Raw genomic sequence first — 17,808 nt, 5'->3', positions numbered from 1 at the left:
GTCCTCAGTGGTTTGTAAGTGCTCAATAAGTGTTTTTATTATATATGTAATAAAAGTCAAAGTGTTACATATTTTTATTTAATAATCATAATGTGATTTGTACACCACTATTTTTCTAAATTATTGTATGAATAACTACTCAATTCAGATTGTTCTTGCTGTCCTCAAATAATTCTCAGCATAAACACTCTGGTCTTGAGCTATATTATTTGATATTTCATGATAAATTTGTTAACAAACATTAGACATTGTTTATCAGAATGGGGAGCATTTTCACTACCATGCCTTTTCTGTTTTTGGAATTTTATGTTTACTGATTAGCCTTAAAAAAAAAAAAAAAACCTTTTCAATAACTCAGAACCCTATTTTCCCCCTGCCATAGAAATCCACGCCTTAATAAAAATAAAAAAAGTAAAAAAGCTTTAGCAAGCCTTTTTGTTGTTGTTGTTGTTGTTGTTGAGTAATATTATTTTTTACTAATTGTTTTGGACAGTTAAGTTGGGCTTTATTTGTATTCAAAAAATATTCTGAACTAATACATGAAAGAAGAATGGAAGGGAAAAAAGAAGGAGGAAGAGAAGAAAGGAGAGATGGAGGAAGGAAGGAAGGGTGGGTTCCCAAGCAGGAATGCTTGTCTCACCTATAGGTAACAGTACAGACTATTGAAGGCAAGTGTTTCAGTCCAGTAACATGGGAAATAGAAACCTGGTGCCCCCTTTCACTGAGCTTTCATACCACTCTCAGAGTTACATCTCCTATAGGAACTAGTATAAATTACTATAAATAAAAGTAATAACTTAGCAAGCCTTTTTTTGAAGTTGTGGTAAAAAGTACATAACAAGATTTACCACTTTTAAGTATACAATTCAGTGACATTCACATTGTTGTGCAACCATCACCACCATCTATCTCTAGAACTTATTTTATCTTCTCAGACTGAAACTCCATACCCATTAAACAATAATTCCCCATTTTCCCCCTCCCCCAATCCCCTGGCAAACACCATTCTTCTTTCTGTCTCTATAAACTTAACTACTCACATACAATATTTATATGGGATCATATAATATTTTTTCTTTTGTAAGTGGCTTCTTTCACTTGGCATAATGTCTTCAACATTTATCCATGTTATATAGTATGTGTCCAGATTTCTTTCCTTTTAAAGACTGAATAGTTTATTATATCACATTTTCTTTATCCTTTCAAATCTATTGAAGGACACTTGGGTTGTTTTCACATCTACATATCTGTGTGTGTGTGTATCTTTTGAGGTGGGGAAGAAAAGATGATATTAGTTTAGCCATCCACAAGCAGGGGATATTGTAGAACCTATAATTTCCTATAAGGTTGGTTCTAGCCTAGTGCTTATCTTAGAAAACATACTATGGCATTTATAAAAGAATGAACCCTAAATATGGATGCTCTAAGTCAAGGCCAAGAGAATGACCTCAAGTTAAGGGAAAATTACTTAATATAGGCCTTCAATTTTACTGCCAAATATTATGAAGCTTGGTACATAGTATGTAGTCCATAAATGTTGGAATAAATGCTTAAATACAAATGCACCACTGTTCACAATTGCCAAAAACTAGAAACAGCCCAAATAGAATTGATAAATAAATTGTGATATATTTACACAATGGAATACTTAGAGCAATAAAAATGAATGAACTACAGGCATATACAAAAATATGGACAAATCTTAAAAAGAGAAGCCATATATACTATAGTCATGTGCCACTTAACAGTAATACATTCTGAGAAATGACTAGTCAGGAGATTCATCATTGTATAAACATTATAGAGTGTACTTAAATAAACTTATAGCCTATTACACAAGCTAAGTTATATGGTACATAGTCTGTTGCTTCTAGCCTAACTAGTATGACATATTATGTACTGAATACTGTAGGCAATTGTAGCACAATGGTAAGTATTTGTATATCAAAACATATAAAGGGACTTCTGGCCAAGATGGAGGCCTAGAAAGACATGCTGCATCCCCCTCCACAACTAAGAAGGAATACAACTACCTCAAAACTAGAGACAACCAGAAGTTCCTGAAAATTGAGCTGCATGTAAGTCCAACAAACAAAGATACAAAGAAGAAGTACTCGAGAAAGTGTTCAGGGACTTCTTGCCAAGAAGGAGGCGTAAATACACGCACAGCTTCTCCTTACAACTAAGAAGAAATTTACAGCCACTTCAAAACTTAAAAAAAAAAAAAAATCAAAAAATTAAAACTACAGGGAAGTCCAGCAAAAAATAAAGAAGAATTAATCAACCAGAAAAGTAGGAGAGGCGGAGCCAGGACAGACAGAAAGAGGAGCGGAGCAGCGGCTGCAGGGCAGTGCTTGGTGGCAGCACAGCTAGAGACAGCATGGCTCTCAGGAGAGCAGCAGGTGGGCATGGCTAGCAGCAGCCCTAACGAAAAACACAGTCATACCATTTAAACCCGAGAAGCGATCCCAGCCCCAAACTAGTACACACAGCTTGCAGTTCCAGAGCCTGGGAAAATAGAGCCACATTACTTCTGACTGTGAAAGCAAGTTGGGGCTGGCGCGGAGGAAGAAGCTGCCAGTCTCGAAAAGGAGGCAGCTTGCTTAGTACAGAAAGGGGAGGAAGTACCTGGAAAAAGCGACAGGCAGCCGGCACTTTTCCCTCTCAGGCCCCTCCCCCACATACAGCGCCAAAATGAAATGAAACATGCACCAGTACTAACGAATACCTAAGGCTCTTCCCCCTGTAACGTAACAGGTGTTACAGCCCTACCCAAATCACAGAGGCAAACACAGAAAGAGGAGGAGACAGAGAAGTATGACCCAGAAGTAGGGACAGGTCAAAGTCCCAATGACACAACTAAGCAATGAGCAGATAGCATGCCTAACAGATGAGGAGACAGAGAACTTAATAGATGCACAGTTTAAGGCATTGGTGATTAGGATACTCACAGACTTGACAACAAAGGTTAAACAGGATGGGGAAAGAATGAAGGCTCTCCTGGCTGAACTGAAGGAAAGTCCATATGAAACAAGTGGTGAAGGAAAGGAAATCAGGGTTCAAATCAACAGATTGGAACATAATGAAGAAACAAACAGTCAACCAGTACAGAAGGAGGAAATGAGAATTTTTTTAAATGAGAGCCTTAGAAACCTCTGGGACAGCTATAAACATGCCAACATCCGAATCATAGGTTTGCCAGAGATGAAGAGGAAGAGCAAGAAATTGAAAAATTATGTGAAAAAAATAATAAGGGAAAACTTCCCTAATTTGGGGAAGAAAATATACATACGGGTCCAAGAAGCACAGAGAGTCCCAAACAAACTAGACCCAGGGCAGAACACACCAAGACACGTCATAATCAAAATGCCAAAGGTTAAGGATAAAGAGAGAATCTTAAAAGCAGCAAAAGAAAAGCAGAGAGTTACCTACAAAGGGGTGTCTATAAGACTGTTGCTGATTTTTCAAAAGAAACTTTGCAGGCAAGAAGGGACTGACATGAAGTATTCAACATGATGAAAAGCAAGGAGCTCTCCCAAGATTATCCAGCAAAGCTCTCATTTAGGCAGGAAGGGCAGAAAGAGTGTTTTCCAGACAAGGTAAAGCTAAAGGAGTTCATCATCACCAAGCCATTATTATATGAAATGTTAAAGGGACTTACTTAAGAAAAAGGTCAAAACTAAGAACATTAAAATGACAACAAACTCACAACTATCAACAACTGAATCTAAAAAATAAAAACGAACTCAAACTAAGCAAACCAGAATAGAAAAAGAATCATAGGTATGGGGATCATTTGGAGGGTTATCAGCTGGGAGGGGGAAGGTGGAGAAATGGGGAAATGGTGCAGGGATTAAGAAGTATAATTGGTAGGTACAAAATAGACAGGGAAAAGTTAAGAATCATATCGGAAAGGGTGAAGCCAAAGAACTTATATGCATGACCCATAGACATGAACTAAGGGGCATGGGATTACTGGAGGGAAGTGGGGTACTGAACAGAATGGAATAAAGGGGAAAAATATTGGGACTACTATAACAACATGATCAATAAAATATACTTTAAAAAATGTAAACATAGAAATATATACATGGTGTATGTGCTATGCTTTTATACAACTGACAATTCGCAGCACAGTAGGTTTGTTTATACCAGCATCACCACAAACATGTGAGCAATGCATAGAACTATGACATTACCAAGGCTACCATGTCACTAGGGGATAGAATATATTCAGCTCCACTTTAATCTTATGGGATTACTGTCACAAATGCAGTCTTCATTGACTGAAACATCATTATGCCGTGTATGACTGTAGAATGCATACTTCATGATTCATTTTAAAGTTCAAAAACAGACATAAGTAAACTTATTTCTGCTTAAAGGAGCATAAATAGAAAATAGTGCTATATTTTTAAAATGCAAGGAAATGTATCCCCTAAAATTAGAATAATGAGCCCTATTCTGGCTGAGTGGTTCAGTTAGTTGGAGCCTCATCCCGTACACCAAAAGGTTGTGGGTTTGATCCCAAGTCAGCGCATATGGAAGGCAAGTGATCAATGTTTCTTTTCTTCTTCTTTTTAAGTATATATTATTGATTATGTTGTTACAGTTTTCCCACTTCTTTTTCCCTTTGCTCTCCTCCGCCCAGTACCCCCCTTTCCTCCAGCAGTTCCCACCCCTTAGCTCTTGTCCATAGTTCGTGCATATAAGTTCTTTGGCTTCACCCTTTCCGGTATGATTCTTAACATCTCCCTGTCTATTTTGTACCTACTAATTATGCTTCTTAATCTCTGCACCATTTCCCCATTTCTCCCACTTCCCCCACCCAGCTGATAACCCTCCAAATGGTCCCCGTACCTATGATTCTGTTACTGTTCTGGTTGTTTGCTTAGTTTGTTTTTGTTTTTGTTTTTTAGATTTTTATTTGTTGATAGTTGTGACTTTCTTGTCATTTTAATGTTCATAGTTTTGATCTTTTTTTCTTAAATAAGTTGTTTTAGTAATGGCTTGGTGATGATAAGCTACTTTAGCTTTACCTTGTCTGGGAAGCCCTTTATCTGCCCTTCCATTCTAAATGATAACTTTGCTGGATAGAGTAACCTTGGTATAGGTCCTTCCTTTTCATCACTTTGAATATTTCTTGCCAATCCCTTCTTATTTGTAAAGTTTATTTTGAGAAATCATGTTATAGGAACCTCTTTGTAGGTAACTCTCTGCTTTTCTCTTGCTGCTTTTAAGATTCTTTTTATCTTGAACCTTTGGCATTTTAATTAGGATTGTCTTGGTGCGGTCCTCTCTGGGTAGCTCGTTTGGGACTCTCTGAGCCTCCTGGACTTGTATGTCTATTTCCTTCACCAAATTCGGAAAGTTTTTCTTCATTCTTTTTTCACAAAAGTTTTCAATTTCTTGCTCTTCCTCTTCTCCTTCTGGCACCTCTGATTTGGATGTTGCTATGTTTAAAGTTGTCCCAGAGGTTTCTAAGCCTCTCCTTGTTTTTTACAATTTTTGTTTCTTCATTCTTCACTGGTTGACTGTTTTATTTCTTCTTTACGTTCTAAATCATTGATTTGAACCCCAGCTTCCTTCCCTTCACCATTGGTTTCATGTGGATTTTCCTTCGTTTCACTTAGCATAGCCTTCACTTCTTCCCTTATGTGTTTGACATACTCAAGTATATCTGTCAGGTCTGTGAGCATCTTTATCACCAGTGTTTTGAACTTGCATCTGTAGGTTGGCTGTCTCCTCATTGCTTAGTTCTCCCACTGGAACCTTGATTTGCTTCCTCTTTTTGGCCATACTTCTTTGTCTCCTCAACTTGACAGGCTCCTGTGTTTGCCTCTGTGTCTTAGGTAGAGTTGTTGCACCTGTTACGTTTAGGGGTGGAGCCTTAGGTATTTGTCAGTTCAGGTTGACCCCTTTCACCACATTCTGGTACTATATGTGGGGGAGGGGTCTGAGAACGAGCAATGCCACTTGCTCAGCACTCACCCCTTTTCCAGGCACTTCTCCTGCTTCTCGTATGGGACTGCCACCCCTCTAGCTGTTGCCCTGGTTGTTGTTCCCAAAGTGGTTGTTTTTGCAGATGTTATAGCTCCATAGGGGCTCTCTAAACAAATGGACTCTGCTGAGAGATCTACAGTTTCTTCCTTCGCCCCAAGCCCCACTGGTTTTCACAGTCAGAAGCAATGAGGTTTTATTTTCCCTGGCACTGGACCTGTGAGCCACACTGTCTGCTCTGAGGCTGGGATCACTTCCCAGGTGTCCCTCCTGACTTTTATAATGTGTGAGTGTGCTTTATGTGGGCCAGCCACAGCCACTGCCTTGCTGCTGCCACCATCACTGCCTCTCCTCCCCGGCTCCACCCCTCATACCCTGTCTGGATGAGTATTACTTCCTTATATCTTTGTTTGTTGGACTTCCATGTGGTTCGATTTTCTGGTAGTTCTTATTATTTTCAGTTTTGAGGTAGTTGTATTTCTTTTTGTTGTCATGGGGGGTGGAGAAGTATGTCTACCCACACCTCCATCTTGGGTGGTAGTCCTCAATGTTTCTCTCTCACATCAATGTTTTGTTCACTTTCCCTTCCTCTCTCTCTAAAATCAATAAATATGAGGTCTTTCCAGAAGGTATCCAGCCATGTAATATGAAAAATAGACATTTATTGGAGGAGATACAAGAAATGTTGTACATAGGACAATGATACCTCAGTCCCCTTCAAAGTAGGCACCTTGGAACTTCACACAGTTCTCCCATTCGCCATCAGCTCCCTCATCATATTTTCCTGAATCTCAGTGAAGGTCTGAAATCTCTTCTCTTTCACAGGTGATTTTAGTTTGGGGGAAAGCCAGAAGTTGCAGGATACCAAATCTGAACTATAGGGGCACTGAGTCACCTGGGTGATTTGATGTTTCACCAAAAAACTCTGCATGAAACATGATGCATGAACAGGCACATTGTAATGAAGCTACTAATCACCAGTTGCCCAATGCTGCGAACTTCTGAATCATACAAATACAGTAGTCCCTCTATATATTGCGGCCTCACTGTATTGCGGGATTTTTAAAAATATTACATTATTTATCGTGGATTTTTCGCTATATCGTGGGATTTTGCCATACCGTATACATATGTTGTTATGTTATGGCAAATTCAGCAAGAATAAACCACTCGGAGACAGTGGATAAGGAAAGCAAAGGGTTTATTGCCGGCATCTGGGCTGAGACCAAGTCTCCAAAATGGCGCTGACCCTGAATGTTTAGGGCAGGGTTTATATAGGGTCTTTTTCTTCGGAGGGAAAACGACCCCAACAGGAAGTGGGGGTGGGGTAGCTGCAGGTAGATGTGTATGTGATATCTGGCAGCAACAGGGACAAGATTTACGGAGTTATCTTCAGTCATAGTTGGCTACTTAGCCAGATTCTCTGCAGTACAGACAGCTCTGCAAAAAGGCCGGATTCTCTGCAAGAGAAAAGTCTCAAAGAGGCAATTACTTAATGCTAGCAGCAGACATTTGCAAATTTTTACAGGTCTTAGGCAATGGGGCCCTTAGGTGATGACTGGAATTTCTTACAAGGAATGGCTGAAGCCCCAACAGTTAAAGTTACATGGGTTTAAGAATGTAGAATAAATGTAAGGTTCCTACTTCACGGGGTGGGGGGGAGGGGTGTCTAGAACGTAATACCCATGATAAGTGAGTGAATACTGTAGTTTCTGTAGGGGAATGTTCAAGCTTAATGCATCATTGCCCTACTCACTCAGTCATTTTGAATGCAATGGCCACACAGTACACATCCTTACTCAATGGCATCTGCCACCCCTACTGACTAGTACAGTGAAGTCGTCATTGTTCATGTGTGTTCATTCCCATCTACTCTCTTTGGCTACCAGGTTACATCAATGTCATGTAGATCGTTCTCATTATATTAACAATACCTGGACTTTTTCTGGACAGATCTCTTATATCCTTGGATGAGGATTAAAAAACATATCAGAATAGTGATTAACACTGAGAAGAGAAGAAGCTTATGATTGGGAAGGGCCATGTTGGGGAGAGGGAGGGAGGCTTCTTCTAGGGTGCTGATAATAGTCTCTTCCTTGACCTGAACGTTTTATGGGTTTTATGGGTATTCATTTTACAACAGGTTGTTGCACATTTGTTTTCTGCACCTTTCTATATGATCATATTACACAAGAAAAAGTTTAGCCCTGGCTGCTGTGGCTCAGTGGATTGAGCATCAGCCTGCAAGCCAAGTGTCGCTGGTTTAATTCCCAGTCAGAGCACATGACTAGGTTGCACGTCAGGTCCCCAGTTGGGGGCACAAGTGAGAGGCAACCACACAGTGATGTTTCTCTCCCTCTCTTTCTCCTTTACCCTCTCTAAAAATAAAATAAATAAATAAATAAATAAATTGTTTTTTTTTAAGTTTAAGTTATTTGATTCTTGTGGAAAAAACTATAAAAGATCATTTATGTGATTATACATACAGTATTTTAGTTCTTAGTTTGATTGATAAAATAAGAAAGATACCATTGATCTAGTTTGGAGAATACCAGGAAAGTACTATAGATTGTCTGTCTTAAGGTTTTCTTATTACTAAATTTTCATCATGGACTCCTGGGCTCTACATTTTGGGGAAATGGAAATTGGAAGAGGAGTTGTACTAAGTGGAAGCCAGTCACATCTGCAGTCCACTAAGGACCTGATTTTTTATTAGAAAACATTAATCTCAATGTCTCTTCAGTGTTATTTACTTCTTAGAAATTGTATTCATTTCCATCACAGCAGGATGTGTGAGAAGTGGGAAATAGGACAAATCTTCCACCATGAAAGGGAACTCCCTGTAGCCTCTATTTATGTAACTACTCTCCTTTGAGCCTTCATAGAAAGTAGAATTTGAGGTCAACAAACCTTTGACTAGCTTTTGAAAAGAATTCTTCATTCACAGAATTTTATCAGATTAAAATTAAGGGGCAAGTTGCCTTGTTAATAGCTTTAAAAGTCAGATAATGAACAGCTTTCCAAGTCCTTGGGTTCTGCTAAATTCTGAAACCATTCCAGTGTATATCACTGACTTTGGTGATTCTTTAATTAGCCTAAGCTTCAAATAGTTTAGCTAGCTGTGAGTAGCTTAAATAAATGGAAGTCATCACTTTGGTCTTACTTTTTAAGATGTATGGCAGATCAAATGGCTACAGCTTACTTAGGAAATGTCAAAATAGGCATTATGACTAATTGCAGGGCACAGTTAGGAATATTTTCTTTAAGATATCCAGCCACAACTGTAAGACCTTTATGTCAAATTTTACATGTGAGGAGAAAGTAATTAGCCGGCTTGCCTTCCTCAGGGTGAAAGTTTAGAGTTTTGTTCCCCTATTGTGTACAAATTTGACATCCCTTGACTAACTTATTCAGTCTCTGTTCAAGATATAGCATAAATCTCTGGTTGACAGACATAAATAACAGCCTAGTTTTCTGCATTTTGTGCAGCTTTTTGTTAGAGGTTCCTGCCTTACTCTGCTGTCTCTTTTCTTTCAGGGTTTGACATTTCAGGAAGTGGAGAACTTCTTTACTTTCCTAAAGAATATTAATGATGTGGACACTGCATTGAGCTTTTACCATATGGCTGGGGCATCTCTCGATAAAGGTAATGAAACCCAAAAGTTTCTTCTTGAAGGTATAAATACTGAATCTGTAATTTATTAGGTGACTGTCCCTCTATTATGTGTTTCTCTTTTTTTAATATATTTTATGGATTATGCTATTACAGTTATCCCAATTTTCCCCCTTTGCACCCCTCCACCTAGTACCCCCATTCCCTCCAGCAGTCCCCCCATTAGTTCATGTCCATGGGTCATGCATATAAGTTCTTTGTCTTCTCCATTTCCTATGTTATTCTTAACATCCCCCTGTTTATTTTGTACCTGCTAATTATGCTTCTTAATTCATGCAGCTTTTCCCCCATTCTCCCCATTCCCCCTCCCAGCTGATAACCATCTAAACGATCTCCATATCTATGATCCTGTCCCTGTTCTGCTTGTTTGCTTAGTTTTTATTTTAGATTCAGTTGTTGATAGTTATGAATTTGTGGTCATTTTAATGTTCATAGTTTTGATCTTCTTTTTCTTAAATAAGTCCCTTTGACATTTCATATAATAATGGCTTGGTGGTGATGAACTCCTTTAGCTTTACCTTTATCTGTTCTCCCATTCTAAATGACAGCTTTGCTGCATAGAGTAATCTTGGTTGTAAGTCTTTGCTTTTCGTCACCTTGAATACTCCTTGCCAGTCCCTTCTTGCCTGCAAAGTTTCTTTTGAGAAATCAGCTGATAATCTTATAAGCACCCCTTTGTAGGTAACTCTCTGCTTTTCTCTTGCTGCTTTTAAGATTGTCTCTTTATCTTGAACCTTTGGCATTTTAATGATGATGTGTCTTGGTGTGGTCCTTTTTGAGTCTAACTTGTTTGGGACTCTCTGTGCTTCCTGGACTTGTATGTCTGTTTCTTTTGCCAAATTTGGGGAGTTTTCCTTCATTATTTTCTCACATAAGCTTTTAATTTCTTGCTCTTCTTCTCCTCCTTCTGGCATCCCTATGGTTTAGATGTTGGCATGTTTAAAGTTGTCCCACAGGTTCCTAAGCCTCTCCTCGTTTTTTTCAAATCTTGTTTCCTCATTCTGTACTGGTTGACTTTTTTTCTTCCTAATATTCCAAATCATTGATTTGAACCCCGGTTTCCTTCCCTTCACCATTAGTTGTGTGTGGATCTTCCTTCGTCTCATTTAGCATAGCCTTCATTTCTTCCCTTCTTCGTTTGCCGTACTTAACCCTTTGAGTACCAACATCGCTGTGAACGACACAGAAATTTTCCGAAAAGTGCCAGTGTCGCTCCCAGCTACTCTCTTTTCGATGGCTATAATGTAAATAACAGTGGAATAATTCATATTTTATGTTTTGTTCTCTTTATTTTTTTTTTTTGTACCTCAGGTTATATATTGATATAATTTTTTCTCATATTGATCCAAATTTCGAATTCCTCATGGCACTCAAAGGGTTAAGCTTATCTGTCAGGCCTGTGAGCATCTTTATCACCAGTCTTTTGAACTCTGCATCTATTAGGTTAGCTATCTCTTCATTTGTTAGGTTGGCTATCTCCTCGTCGGTTAGTTCTTCCACTGGAATGTTGATCCATTCCCCCTTTTGGGCCATACTTCTCTTTCTTCTCATCTGGACAGGCTCCTGTGTTTGTTTGCCTCTGTGTCTTAGGTAGAGTTGTCATACCTGTTAAGTTGTAAGGGGCAGAGCCTTAGGTATTTGTCAGTATAGGGTGACCTGTTTCACCACATTGTGGTGCTGTGTGTAGGGGAGGGGTCTGAGAGGGAACAATGCTGCTTGCTCAGCACTCACCCCTTTTCCAGGCACTTCTCTCACTTCCGTATGGGACTGGCAACTCTCTAGCTGTTGCCCTGGCTGTCATTCCCAGAGTGGGTGGGTCTGCGGACATTCTAAGATTGTGGGGGCCCTTTAAACAAACAGACTCTGCTGAGACCAGCAGTTTCTTCCTCCACCCCAACCCCCACTGGTTTTCACAGTCAGAAGCAATGAGACTTTATTTTCTCTGGTGCTGGAACCATGAGCTACAAGGTCTGATCTGGTGCTGGGAGCGCTCCCCAGGTGTCCCTCCCTACTTTTTAAAATGCGTGACTGTGCTTGCCGTTGGCCTGCCGCTGCTGCTGCTGCTGCTGCTGCCGCCACCACCACACCACATCCTCTCTGCCCTGGCTCCGCCCCTCCTACCTGTCTGAATGAGTATTTCTTCTTTATATCTTTGTTTGTTGGATTTCCATGCAGCTTGATTTTCTGGTACTTCTGGTTGTCTCTAGTTCTGAGGTAGTTGTATTCCTTCTTAGTTGTGGAGGGAGACCCAGCGTGTCTGTTTAGGCCTCCATCTTGGCCAGAAGTCTAACCTTTGGCATTTTAATTATGATGTGTCTTGGTGTGGTTCTCTTTGGGTTCAACTTGTTTGGGACTCTCTGTGCTTCCTGGATTTGTATGTCTATTTCCTTCGCCAAATTTCAAGTAATTTTTCAATTTCTTGCTCTTCCTCTTCTTCTGGCATTCTTATGATTTAGACATTGGTACATTTAGGGATGTCCCAGAGGCACCTTATACTATCTTCATTTTTTTTAATTCTTTTTTCTTCTTGCTGTTCCGGTTGAGTGCTTGTTTCTTCCTTATGTTCCAAATTATTGAACTGAATACTGGCTTCATGCCCTCCACTGTTGTTTCCCTATAGGGTTTTCTTTATTTCACTTAGTGTTACCTTCATTTCTTCCTTTATGTTGTTGCCATACTCAATGAGTTCTCTGAGAATCCTTATCACCAGTGTTTTGAACTCTGAATCTGATAGGTTGGCTTTCTGCATTTCATTTAGTTCTTTTTCTGGGGTTTTGTTCTGTTCTTTCATTTGTGTCATATTTGTCTCCTCAATTACCAGCCTCCCTGTGTTTGTTTCTGTGTATTTGGTAGAGCTGCTTTGACTCCCTATAAAAAGCACCTGTAAATTTGTGGGGTGGAGCCTTAGGTATTCACCATGGTGGGGCAACTCATTTCGCCGTTTTGTAGCTCTGTTGGGGGATGGCTTGGAAAGGGGACTGTGCCACTGCCTGGCTTCTGGGGGTTTGCTTGGCACTCGTCCTATTTCCAGTCACTTCACCAACACTCCATATGTGATGGACGCCCTTCCAGCTGTTGCCCTTGTGTTGAATCGCAGAGTCTTTTGAAACTCCTGCAGTTTCTTTCATCACCCCAATCCCCACTGTTTTATACAGCTATAAGTTATGGGGGTTTATCTTCCTGGTGTTGGAACCCTGAACTGTGTGGTCTAGCCTGAGGCTGGGATCACTCACTCCCAAGGTATCCCTCCTGATTTTTACCCACCACACATGAATGTGGGACCACTCGTGCCCATCTCCTTGCCTGTCTAACCCATCTCTGTGTCTCCACCCCTCCCACCCAAGTGGATGAATGTGGTTCTTTAAATCTTTGGTTGTCGGACTTCCATACAGTTTAATTTTCTGATAGTTCTGGGTGTTGTTTGTTCTGAGATTTAGTTGTAATCTTTTCAGTGGTTGCACGAGGAGGCCAAACGTGTCAACCTCTGCCTCCATCTTGATTGGAAGTCTAACATTTTGCTATATTTCCCTGATAGTATATCTATGCATATATTCATCCCTCTATTAATCTTTTTTTTTTGATGCATTCAAAGTAAGTTACAAACTTGAGCACGTTTCACTCCTAAATACTTTACCATAAATATTAACTGAAATTCAATATTTGTTTAAAGTTTTCTTCTGGCCCTTCACAGTCAACTTCTGCCCCCACTCACCAAAAGGCATCCTTAATTCTGTGAGTATCTCCACCATAAAAATGGAATAATACAATGTGCATTCTTTATATATATATTGTTTATACTCACCTGAGGACACACTTATTGGTTTTAGAGAGAGAGGAAGGAAGGGAGAAACATCAATTGGTTTCCTTTTGTAGGCACCCAGACCAGGGATTGAACCCACAACCCAGGCATGTGCCCTAACAGGGAATCAAACCCATGACCTTTCAGTTTATAGGAGGACACCCAACCCACTGAGCCACACTGGTTGGGGTACAGTTCAAATCTTTTGCCCATTTTTATTAGGTTGCTTGTCTTATTGATGAATTGTGGAAGATCTTTATATATTGTAGATACAAGTCCTATATCAGAAATATATTTTGTGAATATTTTTTAGCCTGTGGCTTGACTGTTCACTTTCTGAATGGTGTCTTTTGATTAACAGAAGCTTTTTTATTTTGATAAAATATAATTTTCCAATTTTATTTTTTTGGTTATTACTTTCTAGTCCCAGTGAACCTTTATCTACCACCAAACTATGAAGATATTACCCTATATTTTTCTCCTAGAAACATTGGTATTTTAGCTCTTATATTTTATGTATGATTCATCTCAAACTGATTTCTATATATTGTGTGGATATTCAATTGTATCAGCACTATTTGTGAAAAAGGCCCTCCATGGTTTGCTTTGGCACCTTTATAAAAAAATCAATGAACTGCTGTTTGACACAACAATCACACTTCTAGGAATATATCCTAAGACTCCCAAAACACCAGTCAGAAAGAATATATGCACCCCTATGTTCATAGCAGCATTATTTACAGTAGCCAAGATGTGGAAACAGCCCAATTGCCCATCAGTAGATGAGTGAATAAAAAAGATGTGGTGCATTTACACAGTGGAATACTACACGGTTGTAATAAAGAAGGAACTCTTGCCCTGGCCAGGTGGCTCAGTTGGTTGAAGTGTCATCCATTTTGTGGGTTCAATCCCCAGTCAGGTCACATACCTAGATTGCGAGTTCGATCCATGGTCAGGGAATATGAGGGAGACAACCAATCGATGTTTCTCCCTTCCCTCTATCTCTAAAATTAATTAAAAAAACATGTTTTGGGGTGAGGATTAAAAAACGTTTTTTAAAAAATGAAGGAATTCTTACCCTTTGTGACAGCATGAATGGACCTGGAGATTATTATGGTAAGCAAAATAAGCTAGTCAGAGAAAGGCAAATACCATGTGATCTCACTTACATGTCGAATCTAATGAACAAAATAAACTGACAAACAAAATAGGGCCAGAGGCATGGATACATGGAACAGACTGACAGATCTCAGAGAGGAGCATGTTGGGGGCAGGAGGCGGGGACTGGAGGAGATTAGCCAAATAACATATATGCATATATGCATAGCCCATGGACACAGACAACAATATGGTGAAGGCCCTGGGCGTGGGGGATGCTGGGTGGACAGGGGCAAAGGGGGGGAATGGGGGACATCTGTAATAATGTCAATAAAAATAAAATAAAATTACCTTTTAAGTGTAGATTTATTTCTTGGCTGTCTATTCTGTTACATTTATCTATGTCTCTCTCTTATATCCATATTCACTATCTTGATTACTATAGCTTTATAGAAAGTCTTAAAGTAGAAAGTATTATAAATCCTCCCAACTTGATTCTTCTTTTTCAAGGTTGCTTAATATATTTTAGGTCCTTTGTATTTTTATATAAATATTAGAATCAGCTTGTCACTTTCTATGTAAAAAAACAGGTGGGATTGTGATTGCAATAACATTTAAGATGTAGATTAATTTGGAGAGAATTGACATCTTGGTGATAAGTCTTACTTCATGAGCAAATTGTATCTCCATATTTTTGTCTTCTTTGATTTCTCTCAGCAGTAGTTTTTTAAATATATAGGTTTTGCACATTTTTTAAAATTTATGCCTAAATGTTTTGTTTTTCATGCTATTATAAATGGAATTTTCATTTTCCAGCTGTTTGCTGCTGCTATTAAATATTAAAATACAGTTGATTTTGTGTATTAAGCTTGTATTTTGCAGCTTGCTAAATTCATTATTCTTCTAGTTGTTTTGTGGATTCCTTAGGTTTTTCTGTGTAAAAAATCATGTCATCTGCAAACAGAAATAGTTCACCTCTTCTTTTTTGATACTTATGCCTTTTTTCTTGCCTTACTGCACTTGCTTCAACCACTAGTAAAATGTTGACTACAGGTGGTGAAAGTGGGTATCCTTGGCTTCTTCCTGATTTTAGATGTAAAGCATTCAATATTTCACCATTAACTTGAATATTATTTAGATTAAACTGTTAATAGATGCCCATAATCAGATTAAGGAAATTTCTTTCTCTTCCTAATTTAAAAAGGGTTTTTTTAATCATGAAATGGTGTTGAGTTTTGTCAGACTTTTTCTTTATATATATAGAAATGATTATATTCTCCTTTATTTTCTTAATATAGTAGATTACATTGATTATCTCTTACGTCCTGAATGAAACCCAATTTTGTAGTGATGTATTAGGCTTTTTGTATATTGCTAGATTTGATTTGCTAACATTTCGTCAAATATTGAGGGATATTGGTCTGTAATTTTCTCTTGTAATGTCTTTGAATTTGTATCAGAATATACCCTCCTCATAAACTGCATTGGGGGTTTTTTTCTTCTTTATTTTCAGAAAGATTTTATTTAAGATTGCTGTCCTTTTTCTCTGAATTGTCTGATAGTTTCACCAGAAAAACTATCTGGGCCTGCAGTTTTCTTTGTGGGAAGGTTTTGATCATTTAATTTCTTTAGTAAATATATAGGTATTCAGAGTTTGTGTTTTTATCTTCTATGAATTTTGATGAGTTTTATTTTTTAGAAATTGGCCCATTTAATCTAAGTCATTGAATTTATTGACATAAAGTTGTTTATAATATTCTATTATTATCCATTTCATGCATGTAGAATCTGTAAAATCTTAAATCCCCTCTTTTACTGCTAACTTTGGTGAATTATGTCTTCTTTCTTTTTATTCTTTTTTAAATTTATTATTTAGTTCACCTAGGGGTTTAACAACTTCGTTAAACTTTTCAAAGAACCAGTTTTTGACTTTGTTAATTTTTTTCTTTTTTTTTTCATTTTTTATTGTTCTGTTACAGTTGTCCCATTTTTCCCCATTGACTTTGTTAATTTTCCTCTTTTTTTTTATTGCATTGATTTCTACTTATATCTTTGTTACTTTCTTGTACCTATTTTCAGTATACATTACTTTGCTTTGCTTTTTCTAGCTTGTTAAAATGGAACTTTACCTACCTTTTCTAAGATAAACTTTTGAAGCTGTAAAACTTCCTCTAAATACTGCTTTATCTACATCCCACAAATTTTCACATGTTGTATTTTCAACATCAGCCTGTTTGAGATATTTTCTGATTTCCTTCTGATTTCTTTGGTGATCCATGTGTTATTAAAAGTATGTTGCTTAACTTGCAAATATTTTTTTTCTAGGTATTTTGTTTTTATTTCTAATTTAATTCCACTGTAGTCGGAGAATACACTCTACAAAATATCAGTTCTTTGAAATTGATTGAGACTTGTTTTATGGCCCAGCATATGGTCAGTTTTTTGATGAGTCTTTCATATACACTTGAAAAGAATGTGTGTTCTGTACCTTTAAGTATAGTGTTGTGAAAGTACCAGTTAGATCAAAGTGGTTAATAGTGTTCAGATCTTTTATGTCCTTACTGACTTTTTTGTCTAGTTTAGTAAGAGAGGAATTTAAAATCTCCACATACGCAGTGTGGACTTTGTCTGTTTTTCCCTTTAAGTAATGTCAGGCTTTGCTTCATGAATTTTGAGCTCTGGTTTTATGTGCGTACACACTTAATGATTAAGATTATTATGCTCTTAATTGCAGGGGAAGTGAGGTTGATGAAGGTGAAAGAGGATATAGGAGGGATAAATGGTAATGGAAAAATAAAAGAAAAAAGATTATTATGCTCTTTTGATGAATTTGTCCTTTTATCCTTAAGAATGTTTCCCCTTCATCTTTAGTAATAAGCCTTTTCTTGACATCTATTTTGTCTGATAGCGATATAATACTCCAGCTTTTTTGTCGTTATTGTCTGCATGGTATGTCTTTTCTGTTCTTTTATGTTCAGCCTACCTGTGTCTTTAAGGTTCATCTCTTCTGGACATATAGTTGGGTCTGGGTCTCAACTGACCATTTAGCTATATTGCTTTGTTTTTTTACCTTAGTGGTTTCTCTAGAAATTACAATTTTTCATGGTTTACTTAAAGTTAATAGTGTACCACTTCAAGTGAAATGTGAAGAATCTTGTACTCATATCGTTTCAGTTATCATCGCCCCATCCATTTTACTGTTCTTGTCATTTATATTTCATCTGTATATGTTATAATC

The 17,808-nt window shown here is 38.1% G+C and overlaps 1 protein-coding gene across 3 annotated transcripts in view; it reads left to right on the top strand.

The window, feature by feature from the left end:
- Positions 1–17,808, top strand: part of MICU1 (mitochondrial calcium uptake 1) — a 237,564-nt gene that overhangs the window by 195,077 nt on the left and 24,679 nt on the right. For all 3 annotated transcript variants that reach the window (XM_090278189.1, XM_090278188.1, XM_090278186.1), the window contains exon 10: positions 9,538–9,646. In XM_090278189.1, coding sequence (XP_090134315.1) covers positions 9,538–9,646 — 109 coding nt within the window. The remainder of the gene's footprint in view (positions 1–9,537; positions 9,647–17,808) is intronic.

Source organism: Furipterus horrens, unplaced genomic scaffold, assembly GCF_987537825.1.
Source record: "Furipterus horrens unplaced genomic scaffold, mFurHor1.1.pri manual_scaffold_5, whole genome shotgun sequence".
Classification (NCBI taxonomy): domain Eukaryota; kingdom Metazoa; phylum Chordata; class Mammalia; order Chiroptera; family Furipteridae; genus Furipterus; species Furipterus horrens.
This window is presented reverse-complemented; position numbering and strand designations above follow the sequence as displayed.